We start from the raw sequence: 14,034 nt of genomic DNA, 5'->3' as shown, positions 1-14,034 counted from the left end.
CTGTCCAGCTGGCTGTGTTCAGGGCGGGGAAGCGTGGCCAGGGGAATCCAGCAGGTGCTGGCAGGGCTGGGTCCTGCCATCCCATCCTGCTTTACTTGACCAGGCACTCCACTAGCTCCCTCCCATGTCAACTGCCAGGCTCATGCTCGATGCGCTGTCGTGGCCTCCCCTAGAGGTGTGGCACAGAATAAGCAAGAGCTTTCCAGACCCGAAGACAATTCTCCAGGCTGAAAGGAAAAAACAAAAGAATTAAAAAAATAAAAATCAGGGCCCGGAGAGATAGCACAGCGGTATTTGCCTTGCAAGCAGCCGATCCAGGACCAAAGGTGGTTGGTTCGAATCCCAGTGTCCCATATGGTCCCCCGTGCCTGCCAGGAGCTATTTCTGAGCAGACAGCCAGGAGTAACTCCTGAGCACCGCCGGATGTGGCCCAAAAAACCATAAATAAATAAATAAATAAATAAATAAATAAATAAATAAATAAACAAACAAACAGACAAACAGATAAATAGATAAATAAATAAATAAAAATCAGGGGCTGGAGAGATAGCATGAAGGTAGGGCACTTGCCTTGCATGCAGAAGGACGGTGGTTCGAATCCTGGCATCCCATACGGTCCCCCAAGCTTGCCAGGAGTGACTTCTGAGCGTAGAGCCAGGAGTAACCCCTGAGCACTGCCGGGAGTGACCCCTCCCAAATAAAATAAAATAAAATATAAAATAAAATAAATAAAATAAAATAAAATAAAATCAGAGCCCTGGCAAGCTACTGTTTTTGTAGTGAAGCCCAATTCCGAAGAAAGAATAGATGTTAAGTGCCAATGATATCAGCTTCAAAATGCATCCCTTCCCACCCACCCCCAAAAACCTAACAACCTTCACACTAAAGAAAAGAAAGCCAAAAATACACACAAAGAGGGGCCAGAGCTATAATACAGTGGGTAGGTTGTCTGCCTTGCACAGACTGACCTGTGTTTGATCCTCGTCATCCCATATGATTTACTGAGCACCAAAAGGAATGATCCCTGAGCTCAGTCAAGAGTAACTCTGAGCACTGCTAGGTGTGGCCCAAGAACAAAAATAAGAATGTGGAGAGGGGGGTCAGAGAGGTAACACAGAGGGCAAGACATTTGTTTTACATGTGGCTGACCTGGGTTTAGTCCCTGGCATCCCAATTGGTCCCCAAGCACTGCCAGGAATAACCCTAAGCGCAGAGCCAGGAGTAACCCCTGACCACATGCCTTGCATGCATAAACCAAGTGGGAGGACTGTTAGTGATGGAGGGACGGGGACTACAAGCAACCAAAAATGGGGTGGTGGTGGTGGGTGTGTTCCCCTGTGCACTTTGGTGGTGGTGCACATCAAAACCACAACATCGGGTGAAATACTGGAAACCAGTGAGGTTTCTAATCCTCACTGAAGTATCTGTCTACACCAACATGGAGCAGGGCCTGATGGTGCAACCAGCTGGGAGGGAAAACAAGGCTGGAGTCATGTAGCTTCTCTGTTTCTTTTTTTTTTTTTTTTTTTTGTAGTTTTTGGGTCACACCCGGCAGTGCTCAGGGATTATTCCTGGCTCCAGGCTCAGAAATTGTTTCTGGCAGGCACGGGGGACCATATGGGACGCCGGGATTCGAACCGATGACCTCCTGCATGAAAGGCAAACGCCTTACCTCCATGCTATCTCTCCGGCCCCAGCTTCTCTGTTTCTTGACCATGACACGAAGTCAGTCTTTTCTTGAGGTGAGACAGGAAGATACTCGGCTGACCTTGCTAGGTTAGCCAACCCCAGTGCAGAATGGCGCTTACCCCAGCTGTTCGTAGGAGAACTGAGGAAAGAAACCCACCAAATGTTGCATGGGGGTGTGGTGGGGGGTTGTTAAATGGCACAGAGGTGAGTGGGCCTCTACCCCAAAGCTCTCCTCTGGTTCCTCTTACACCCCACCTTCTCCCAGACTAGACCAGCCCATCCCCAGGGTGCAGGTGTCTAGAGGCGCTGTGGGGACCCCACCCCATTCTTCACCTTGCAACCAATGGTACCTCTTCGAACTCACCTGTTTGGTGGCTTGATTGGGCTCCTCTGTTCCACCCTACACTCCTACACCCAGGAGGACCCCGGATTCTGAGGAAAAGGTCTCTTTTCTGTCTTCCTTGACCACTGAGCCTGAGCTACAACTAATTCTCCAAGTATGTGAGGCAACCACACTGCTCCCTGTTAAGAGTGTACAGAGCACTATTACTGAAGCTCCTTGGGCCCTGGCATCTAGCAGGTGCCCCAGAGTCTGGGAAGGGGTTACATAGATCAGAGATAGAACTTTCCTATCTGAGGACCACTTCAGACTTCTAAAACAAGTAGGTCTTTGTGTATGCTTTGAGATACGTTGGTCAAATCAGTTGCTTGAAAAACATTTAAGTATATACTATCAATGTTAATATACCAGACTCCCACACACACCCCAAAAAAACAGTAACATGATCATAAGTTACACACATGACAGTAAGAGTTATGCTGGGCTTGCGCACAACTGACTGGTGACCCAAACTTGGATGCCTCTGACCAAATGAAAGTAGCATGGAACGCTGAACAACTAAATCTTGCCAAAAAGCACTAACTAGCTCTTGTGCTTAGTATAGAATCCCTCAAACATTCACCTAAGATCAATTTAAGATGCAGACTTAGGAGTCAGAGAGATAGTAACAGCAAGTAAGGCACTTGCCTTGCATATAGCAGACCCAGGTTCATCCCCTGGTATCCCATATGGTCCCCTAAGTCTGTTAAGAGTGGCCCCAGAGCATAGAGCCAAGAGTCAGCCCTGAGCATTACCAGGTATGGCCCGAAATAAAAAAGATAAAGTCCAAAGGGCAGGCTACTACCAATATATTAAGGTATGCAAATGTCTTTTTTTGTCTTGGGTCATATCTGCACACAGGAATCACTCCTGGTGGTAGTCATGAGGATGCTATGCAGTGCCAGAGTTTGAACCCAGATCAGATGCATATGAAACAAGCAGCTTTATACATTGTACTCCCGATCCAACCCATGTGTTTGTATATAGTTCTTTTTCTTGGCAGGGCCACACTCGGTGATGCTCAGGGGTTACTCCTGACTATGCACTCAGAAATCGCTCCTGGCTTGGGGGACCATATGGAACACTGGGGAGCGAACTGCGGTCTGTCCTAGGTCAGTCATGTGCAAGGCAAACAAACACCTCACCGATGCGACAGTGCTCCGGCCCCAATATCTAGATTGTTTTTAATGTCTTTTTTTCTAGTTACTTTTGATTGGTTTGTCTAGGGACCACAGCAGTGCTCAGGGGTCACTATGCGGGATGCTGGGGCACCGTGGTGGTGTTGAGGATCAAATATCAAATAACTTGCCTCACTGAGCTCTCTCCAACCCTACCGATTTTGTTTATTTGTTTGTTTGGGCCACACCCGGTGACACTCAGGGGTTACTCCAGAAATCACTCCTGGCAAGGTGGTCCATATGGGACGCCTGGGGATCGAACCTAGGTCTGTCCTGGGTCAGCTATGTACAAGGCAATGCCCTTCCGCTTTGCTATTGCTTCAGCCCGTTGTTATTTTTTTTTTTGAACAGAGAGGTAAGAAATGTATTTAGAACTTTACAGGAAGGTTGCTAGGGACCTAGAGAATTACAATGATTTACAACATCGTGAGTCAAGTACCATATTCTAAGACTAGATTCTATTATTAAATGCTATTTAACTGGAGACCCTGAAAGAAACTACTTGGAAAGCAGAAAGACCTCTTATCTCACGCAGTTGAGCTCATGTCACTTATCTGGACATATCTACTTCAGGGTCCTCCTGACAACAGAGCAGCAGAGTCTACTTTCAACATGGCTCAGCTCCCTCAGGGATGGTCAATAGATGCTGGTGACTGGCAGAATCCCAAGAGGCAAAAGGTCCCCTCCGACTCCACAGGACCATCTAAGTACCCTCACTACATGGCGGCTCCAAAAGAGACTAAGAGGATGCCGACATGCCAACGTGCTCCTACGTCCGGATCTCAAAGAAGTGGTCTAGTTCATAACACACCAGGCCACCATTTTCCAGTGTACATACTGGCCAGATCTTTTCACATGGGGAAGGGACCCAGGGTGAGACTCACTGATGGTTGTCTAATAGACAAATCTGGAGCAGTCTGTCCTGAGGACCACCACAGAAATAACCATGCAGTTTCATTCCCCATTCATAAGAATGTCAAGAGGTCAAGACATAATTCGGGCCTGGAGAGATAGCACAGCGGCGTTTGCCTTGCAAGCAGCAGATCCAGGACCTAAGGTGGTTGGTTTGAATCCCGGTGTCCCATATGGTCCCCCGTGCCTGCCAGGAGCTATTTCTGAGCAGACAGCCAGCAGTAACCCCTGAGCACCGACGGGTGTGGCCCAAAAACCAAAAAAAAAAAAAAACCAAAAAACAAAAAACACATAATTCCAGCTCAATATTTCTCAACCTTTTCTGACCAGGGCCTCCTTCCTCTGCTCCCTGCCTTGTTCTACCGGTTGATCCTCTACCCTCAGGTCATACCCCCTCTATTTCCCCAAATTTCCTTGTGACCCCATGAAATAGGGCCCTGGCTGAGAAAGCTGTTCTAGACAATATTCCCAGACCTGTCAAGTGACTGAGACAATATTCAATACAATGTGATAATGTGGGGCGAGTGGACATAACGGACAGTACAGCAAGTAGGGCTCTAGACTCATATACACCTACCCAGATTCCATCCCCAGCACCACATGGTCCCCAGGAGTGACCCCTGCACACACAGCCAGAAGTAAGCCCTGAGCACAGCAGGGTGTAGCCCCCAAACCAAACAAACTAATGGAATGAACAAAAGCAGATAAAGAATCAAGGGCAGGTTCAGATTTCAGTTGCTTAAGGATAATAACCTAAGGCAGACATGACTAGTAAGGAGAAATGTCAACTACTGGTAAAAATGAATGGAGATTTCTGAGAAAGCACATAGGGGATAAGGCACCTGTTGTGCATGCAGCTGACCCTAGATTGATCCCTGCTACCCCATGGTCACCTGTCCCCCATCCCCATCAAAAGCACAGAACACCATCAAGTATGGCCCAAAACTCCCAGAGCCCATAGGGAAGAGCCACCAGGAGTGATCTCTGAGCACCACCAGGTGTGACTCAGGTACCCCTCCCCCAAAATTTAAGGACTGGAAAAACCTCTAAGGCAAATTATTGTCAACCAAGGTTTTCTCTCAGAACATTACAGCTATGTGAAAGAGAGAGGCCTTGTTGCCCTGCAGGTATATAATGAATTCATTTCTCTCCTATGTACCTAAAACTTACAGAAAATCACCCCTGATAGAAAACATGGATTCACATAAATTTTTTTTAATAGGGCTGGATTCTTTCACAAAATCCTCACTGATAAAGACTATAAAGGAAAAGGTAGCTCAGACGTAAGGCCAAATTCCAAGTAGTTTCAGATTCCTAAAAGCAGGGAGATAGAGTCTGCAAAGGAATCACACAGAGCGAAAGCAGAAAGGCTAGTGGGGAGGGCTCGTCTTGCCTGGCTCTTGTCATGCCAGGTTTGATCCATGGTATCCCACATAGCCTCCCCAAACCTGCCAGGAGTGACTGTAAGCACATCCAGGTATGGCCTCACCACAAAAAAGAGGAGAAGGGGTCAAGGCATGACTTAAGATTAGCAACAGACACACCGCCATATCCAGGCCCTGGGCACCATGACTGGCAAAATGGGAGGAGTCCCGGGAGGAAGAAAAAGAAAACCAAGGAAAAATACCTCTCCCAGTTGTATCTTCGGACCGCTAGAGAAACCCTGAAACTGGGTTTTTCTCACACCTTCCTCCCCTTATGGATGGGACTTGGGGTTCTCAGTGCAAACAGGGACCCTCGATACTGCAGGGTTTCTCAGAGCCCCACATCGCAGAGAAGGCTTGTTGATGCCTGTGTTAATACATGGAAGGAGACGAACCCTGGGTCATGGTGAGGGGAAAGACCTTAGCGCCTGCCCCACAGAGCCACACTCTGTCCCACAGACCCACTCTTGGAACAGCCGTAGGAAGAAAATGCCCATAATCACATCCCAAGAAGCCCTCATAGCACCAGAAGGCAAAGGAATCTCTGGGCTTAGCTCAACTTCCCACGGGGCTCCCCTCACCCCACTTCCAGGACTCCTCAGCAGAAAGCAAACTTAGCACCCACAGTCTCTAACAAGCCTCCCAACAAGAGCCCCATGGGCTATGGACTTAACTGGGCACATTCAGTTCTAAGGGCACCTCTGCAGTGTGTGTATTATTCTACCCTTTCGTCTCTGTTCACTTTCCGTTCCCAAGTCCTGGGAGGCACAGTTCATGACCCACCCAGATTCAACCTCAGGCTTCACAAAGCTGAAGCTATCACCAGATAGCAAGGCCTATCCAGTGCTGATGCTACTTTTGAAGGTAAACAAACAAGCAAAAGAAACACAGGGACAGCTCCAGAGAGATAGCATGAAGGTAAGGCGTTTTGCCTTGCATGCAGAAGGACAATGGTTCGCACCCCAGCATCCCATTTGATCCTCCAAGCATGCCAGGAGCGATTTCTGAGCATAGAGCCAGGAGGAACCGGAGTGCTGCTGGGTGTGACCCAAAAACCGAAACAGAAAAAGCAAACAAACAAACAAATAAACAAAGAAACTCAGGGCCAGAGCAATAGCTAGTACAGCTAAACCTCTGCATCTGCAGCCTGTATGGTCCCTGGAACCCCACCAGGAGTGATCTGATCACAGAGCCAGGAGGAAGCCCTGGAGGAAGCCCTGAGCACTGCTGAGTATGCCTCTGCCTCGAAAAGAAATCTCTCATTGCAATGGAGCCAGAAAAATACTACAGTCGGGCAGGGAATCTGCCTTGTACACGGCTGACCTGCCTTTGTTTCCTGGTACCCACTAAGGCATCCTGAGCCCACAAGAAGAGATCCCTGAGTACAGAGCCAGGAGTAAGCCCACAGCACTGCAAGGCATGGCCCCAAAAGAAACCAAAAAACTCAGTGTAATATTTAAAAACATTATTTTTCATTTTTATTTGGTTGAGGGGGGCTCCAATAGGTAGGTGCTCAAGATGGGGCTGGAGCAGTGGTGCAAGTGATAGGGCATTTGCCTTGCATGTAGCTAACCTAGGAATGGACCATGGTTCGATTCCCTGGCGTCCCATATGGTCCCCTAAGCCAGGAGCGATTTCTGAGCATACAGCCAGGATAACCCCTGAGCATCACCGGGTGTGGCCCCAAAACAAAACAAACAAACAAAAAAAAAAGGTGCTCAGGAGGCCCAAGGCCCCTTTAGCAATCCCTGACCAGTCAGGCCAGACTGAAGGTAGATCCAAGGATGCAGAGCTGCCTGGGCCCTGTGGGGTGCTAGAGCAATGGAATCACCCACACTGTATCCTGATATACTCGGGGATCAGGTAGGTGGAGAGGGGATCAACCTGCAGGGGTCGAGCTCAAGAGCTGTACTATCTCCCTGCCCAGAGGCTGGATTTAAGATCAATATATACATATTTAATATGGATAATAAAGAGTGTCCCAAAAAGATAGGAGAGTTATATGTATAGGAATTAAGGTGCGCTCACCTTGCTGGTGGCCAGACCTGGTTTGGTCTCTGAGGCAGGTAGGGTGTTTGCCTTGCACATAGCTGACCCAGGTTTGAATCCAGGCATCCCATATGGTCCCCCCACCCCCAGACTACCAGGAGTGATTTCTGAGAGCCAGGAATAAGCACTGAGCATCACTGGGTATGGCCAAAAAAAGGTGGTCCCTGAACAGAGTCAGAAGGCCTAAGCATTGTCTAGTATAGCCCCAAAACAATGATTAAAAAATATAAAGAGGGCCCGGAGAGATAGCACAGCGGCGTTTGCCTTGCAAGCAGCCGATCCAGGACCAAAGGTGGTTGGTTCGAATCCCGGTGTCCCATATGGTCCCCCGTGCCTGCCAGGAGCTATTTCTGAGCAGACAGCCAGGAGTAACCCCTGAGCACCGCTGGGTGTGGCCCAAAAACCAAAAAAAAAAAAAAAAAAAAAAAAAAAATATAAAGAGTCCCCAAAGTATCATTCTATCCCCTCATCCTGCAATTCCTCAGTATTCCTAATAAAACCTGTTTTTTAACTTAAAAACAAAATCCAAAACAAAACACATCTTGGAGCCAGAAAGATAGAACTACAAGTTAAGTGCTTGCTTGGCAAGCCTAAGCAGCCAACTGTGCCCTGTCGTCCCACATTCTGTGATCTCCCAAGCCCTGCCAGGAGCCATCCCTTAGTGCAGAGGCAAGGAGTAAACCCTGAGCACATTGCTGGGTATGGCCCAAGCACACTCAAAAAAATAAAATAAGGGGCCGGGCGGTGGCGCTAAAGGTAAGGTGTCTGCCTTGCCAGCGCTAGCCTAGGACGGACCGTGGTTCGATCCCCCGGTGTCCCATATGGTCCCCCAAGCCAGGAGTAACCCCTGAGCGTCAAACGGGTGTGGCCCAAAAACAAAAAAAAAGCCTAAATAAATAAATAAATAAATAAATAAATAAAATAAATAAAAAATAAAAGTTAAGAAATAGGAGGTTGGAGTGATAGGCTTGCACAGTCAACCTGGGTTGAATTTCTGGCTCCCAAGCATCGCCAACACTATCAGGAGTGATTCCTGCTAAACTAAAAGAGACAAATACTGCAGTACTAGCTAATCGACTGGGGGAACTCAGGGAAGTAATCACCATGAAAACACACCAGGGGCTGGAGAGATAGCATTGCCTTTCATGCAGAAGGTCATCCGTTTGAATCCCGGCACTCATATGGTCCCCAGAGCCTGCCAGGAGTGATTTCTGAGCATAGAGCCAGGAGTAACCCCTGAGCACTGCCGGGTATGACCCAAAAACCAAAAACCAAAAAAAAAAAAGAAAACTCCACACCAGTGCTCCTAGGGGGAAGATATTTTTTGTTTTGTTTTGGGGCCACACCCAGAGGTGCTCAGGGGTTACTCCTGGCTCTGAGCTCAGAAATTGCTCCTGGCAGGATTGGGGAAAAATATGGGATACCAGGGATAGAACCCGGGTCCGTCCAGGGTCATCTATGTGCAAGGCAAACACCCTGCCGCTGTCCAGGGTCGTCTATGTGCAAGGCAAACACCCTGCCGCTGTGCTATTACTCTGGCCCCGACAAGTTTCTTCTTTTTTTTCTTTTACCTTTTCATTTTTCTTTTGTTGGGGGCGGGGGCGCACACCCAGAGATGCTTAAGGGTTACTCCTGGCTATGTGCTCAGAAATCCTGGCTCCTGGCTTGGGAGACCATATGGAACGCCAGGGGATCGAACCGCGGTCAGTCCTAGGTTAGCGCAGGCAAGGTAAACACCCTACCGCCTGTGCCACTGCACCGGCCAGGCCAACAAGTTTCTTTGAAGCAAATCGACACAGTGTCACTGCTTAGGAAAGACGGGGTGAGACACTTGCCAAATGAGACACTTCATCCACATGTGACCACTTGAAAATAATCTACTGTGCCTGAACTCCCACAAATCTCGCTAAGCTAGGAAATACCAAAGGCCTCTTTCTTTTTTTTTTTTTTTTTTTTTTTTGGTTTTTGGGCCACACCCTGTGACGCTCAGGGGTTACTCCTGGCTATGCGCTCAGAAGTTGCTCCTGGCTTCTTGGGGGACCATATGGGACGCCGGGGGATCAAACCGCGGTCCGTCCTAGGTTAGCGCAGGCAAGGCAAAGGCACCTTACCTCCAGAGCCACCGCCCGGCCCCAAAGGCCTCTTTCTAACCTATAGGCTTTTTAATGGAATTGGAGAACACAGGCATTTGTTAGCTTCCAGACCGCACAATGAAACCTAAAGTTTCCCAAAGTTTAGAAATGCAAAGACTCAACAATGTGAATGTTCAAAGGGCTAGAAAACAAATGTTTTCCATGTGGGAGACCCAAATTTCAATTCTCACCAGCCTCCCACGTACTGCTGGAAGTGGCTTCCACCCCCACACATAACAAGTTCCTTTAGGGCTTCTTCATTTCCTTGTTCAATTTAAGGGGGAAAATGATGGGTCCGGAGCAATCACACAGCAGGTAGAGTGTTTGCCTTGCCTGTGGCTGACCCGGGTTCGAGCCCCACTATCACATATGGTCTCCCAAGTCTGCCTGGCCTAATTCCTGAACACAGAGCCAGGAGTATAACCCCTGAGCACCACCTGGTGTGGCCCAAAAACCAAATAAAGAAATAAACAAAGATCCAAAAACCAGGGAAGAAAAGGTCTAATTTAATCCCTTAGTCAAAATTGCAAACAGAACAGCTGAGCCCCGAATCTTGGCGATGTTTGGCTGACAGGCTAAAATTCCACTACCAGGCCCAAGAGAGAGTGCAGTGAGACAGAGCACTTCTGGGCTTTGCATGCGGCCAGTATGGTTTGAGTTCTGGTACCCAGAAGACCCTGAGCACTGCCAGGTTTGGCCCAAACATCAAAACAAAACCCACCACAACCGAGTCAGGCTTCCAGGAGTCAGAAAGAGCAGCACAGGAGGGAGGTAAAGCGCCAGTCTTGTACACAGAGGCAGTAGTCACAACCCTGGTTTAAGGCTTTACACGTCACACGGTCCCCTAAGTACTGCCAGGGTTTCAGTCCTGAGCAGAGAGACAAGAACAGACCTTGAGCAATACTGGGTGTGGCCTTTCCCTCCTGCCCTCCAAAAAAGGCACTTTCCATATACTTCTTGCTTCTGGTGACAAAAGCAAGTTGGGGAGACTAAGGCCATGAAACTCTGAGCCCCCGTTTTACATGAGGAAGCCCTAGGTTCAGTGTTGCTGCAAGGTTTCCTAGGCATAGCCAGATACACCCTCCCCTAAAAATGTTGTGGACATCAAATAGAAGTGACGTTTGATTCAGACTCCAGGTCCAAAACCAGCTAAGCATAGTTCTAACAGTGAAGACTATACTATTTGCCAATGAGGGGCGATTTTCTACATAAAAATAAAAACACTCATGGGGCCGGGCGGTGGCGCAAGAGGTAAGGTGCCTTGCCTGCCTTGCCTGCGCTAGCCTTGGACGGACCACAGTTCGATCCCCCGGCGTCCCATATGGTCCCCCAAGCCAGGAGCAACTTCTGAGCGTTACTGGGTGTGGCCCCCCCCCCAAAAAAAACCAAAATAAATAAATAAATAAATAAAACACTCAAATTTCTATTTGAGGAAAAGATCCTTTAAAATAAGCTCAAAGGATGCTGGAACAACAGCACAGTGGGGAGGGCATTTGTCTTGCATATGGAAGACCCCAGTTTGATCTCCAGTATCCCATAAGGTCTCCTAAGCCTGCCAAGAGTGCAGAGACAGGAGTAACCCCTGAGAGCTGCCAGATGTGGCCCAACACCCCATCAAATACACTCAAGGGGAGGGGGAAGGAGAGAGGGAGGGAGGGAGAGGGGGGAGAGAGGGGGGAGAGAGAGAGAGAGGGAGAGAGAGGGAGAGGGAAGGAGGAAGGAAAGGAGAGGGAGGAGCCGGGGAGGTGGAACTAGAGGTAATACGTCTGCCTTGCAAGCGCTAGCCAAGGAAGGACCTTGGTTCGATCCCCCAGCATCCCTTATGGTCCCCCTAAGCCAGGGGCGATTTCTGAGCGCTTAGCCAGGAGTAACCCCTGAGCATCAATCGGGTATGGGCCAAACCGAGGGGAGAGGGAGAGGGGGAGGGAGGGAGGGAGGGAGGGAGGGAGAGGGAGGGAGGGAGGGAGGGAGAGAGAGAGAGAGAGAGAGAGAGAGAGAGAGAGAGAGAGAGAGAGAGAGAGAGAGAGAGAGAGAGAGAGAGAGAGAGAGAGGAGAGAGAGGAGAGAGAGAGGAGAGAGAGAGAGAGAGAGAGGAGAGAGAGGGAGAGAGAGAGATCAACAGGTTGGGGTTGGGGATGCATTTATGAGGCTCAGTCTGATGATCACCAGCATTACCTGGTCCCCTATGTACCTCCAAAAATTGACACACATCCCCGTCTAGCAATGGTCCAGGAATCCCCCGACTACCACCAGGGCCCCAACACTAAATACATTCAGGGACCCACAATGTTGCCAGGAAGATGGCACATTCGAACACATTTCAGGTGTCCCTAGGGCTCAGCTCCAATCTGTGATGAGATGGTCTACTGCAGACGCCACGTCCCTCGGGCTGCACAAATCAATACCAGATGTTGAGATGCTTTAGTCATGAGTGGCAGATAGAAAGCAAAGTGCTTTTCCCAGCACAAACTGCCCAGAGGAAGACACCAAACTACAGTGGGAGCAATTCTGGCAGAAGCTCACTGTGAGAGCCAACTTGAGAATCACAAGGGATTGCCTCACCCGGTCATCCGCATGGCCCAGATGGAGGTAAGGCACAATTGCCAGCAGAGCAGAAACACCGCTACAGGGACCCCACGGTGGCCTTCTCACCTGCTCCCAGCACCCCTCTCTCGACGTGAGGACTCATCAAATGGTTCCTTCTCCAAGTTAACAGTCCTGAGATTTCTCATTAAATGCCAATGTCGTTTTTGTTTAACAGCTTAGAGGGACCGGAATTATAGCACAGTGGCTAGGGCATTTGCCTTGCATGAGGTTCGATCCCCGGCATCCCACATGGTCCCTCAAGCCTGCCAGGAGCAATTCCTGAGCCCAGAGTCAGTACTACCTCCAAGTGCCACCGGGTGTGGCCCAAAACAAAAATGAACAGCTGAAAAATGTCCAATCTCTCATCTTCTCCCCCCATATTGGAAAGGGCTTCTGAAAGAACAAAGCTGAAGTTAAGAGAGCTGGGAAGCACCCTAGGAGGAAAAGGGGATGTGACCCGAGAACCAGCTAGGATAAATAGAGACCCAGATATCTGTTTGTTCACACTGCACAGATCCTATGTGGAGACTTACTAGGTTGTTCTGGAATATAGTCCTAAGTTCTCGAATCTCATTTATCAGCAGGAAATACAAGTTGTTGGGATTGGCACTAAAGTATCCTCTTTGAATGCAGCCAAACTACATTTGATCCCAGTGGTGCCTTGATCCCAGTGGTGCCGCCCCTCCCCAAACACAGAGCTAGAAGAAGCCCCAGTATATATTAGGAGGTATGGGTCCAAACCCTCTACCCACCCAAACAAAATATAGATATTGTGAGTGCAGAGTCCTAAGCATCACTGAGTGTGCCCAGAAAAAAAACAGTCATAAAATGCAAATGAAAAGAAAAAGTCAGCCCAGAGAGATAGCACAGCGGTGTTTGCCTTGCAAGCAGCCGATCCAGGACCAAAGGTGGTTGGTTCGAATCCCGGTGTCCCATGTGGTTCCCCGTGCCTGCCAGGAGCTATTTCTGAGCAGACAGCCAGGAGTAACCCCTGAGCACTGCTGGGTGTGGCCTAAAAGCCAAAAACCAAAAACCAAAAAAAAAAAAAAAAAAAAAAAAAAAGTCTCACCAGCCCTGCAATTCTTAGTGAATATCCACCTCCAAATCACTGTCTTCTTAGGAGAGAAATTCCAAGCCCAGCGTAGCCAAGTGCCAAGTCCCGCTACTTACCTTGTGCAGAGGAAGCACCAGGAACGCTCCTCCCCCACTCGCTTCGATGATGATGGCAACAAATCTGGGGTTGACGGCGCAGAAAGAGCTGTCCCAGGTCACACGGGACACTCGGATGTCATCATAACACTGGTCGTTTTTCACAGCCTGCCCAAACACATGCCGGAACTTGCTCTGTCGCACCACTCGCCTCATCGTGTCTGCAGAGGAGCAAAAATGATGTTCAATTCTATATGCCTGGGACCAGCACCAAAAGCATTGGCCTTGCACATGCCGACCTGGGTTCCATCCCAGCATCCCATATGGTCCCAAGCCTGCCAAGAGTAATTTCGAAACGCAGCTGGGTGCAAAAACAACAACCAACCAACAAACAAACAAAAAACACAAAAATTGACCTCTCAATTCCTGGGGCCTGGGTGGCAGCCAGCTCTTGGCGGGCATGAGAGCCCCAGACCTCTGAGTCCAGCTTCTCTTCAAACTAGACATTCTGAGCACAGGACGAAGAAGACAGCCAAT

The 14,034-nt window shown here is 48.9% G+C and overlaps 1 protein-coding gene across 1 annotated transcript in view; it reads right to left on the bottom strand.

Moving 5' to 3' along the window:
* CORO1C (coronin 1C) overlaps positions 1-13,713 on the bottom strand; it is a 54,807-nt gene extending 41,094 nt beyond the window's left edge. Inside the window, exon 1 of the mRNA XM_049767815.1 lies at positions 13,519-13,713. Within this exon, the coding sequence (XP_049623772.1) occupies positions 13,519-13,713 (195 nt within the window). The remainder of the gene's footprint in view (positions 1-13,518) is intronic.
* Between the last annotated feature and the right edge of the window lie 321 nt (positions 13,714-14,034).

Source organism: Suncus etruscus, chromosome 2 (genome assembly GCF_024139225.1).
Source record: "Suncus etruscus isolate mSunEtr1 chromosome 2, mSunEtr1.pri.cur, whole genome shotgun sequence".
Classification (NCBI taxonomy): Eukaryota; Metazoa; Chordata; class Mammalia; order Eulipotyphla; family Soricidae; genus Suncus; species Suncus etruscus.
The sequence above is the reverse complement of the archived record's forward strand: the minus strand, read 5'-3'. Positions and strand labels throughout refer to the sequence as shown.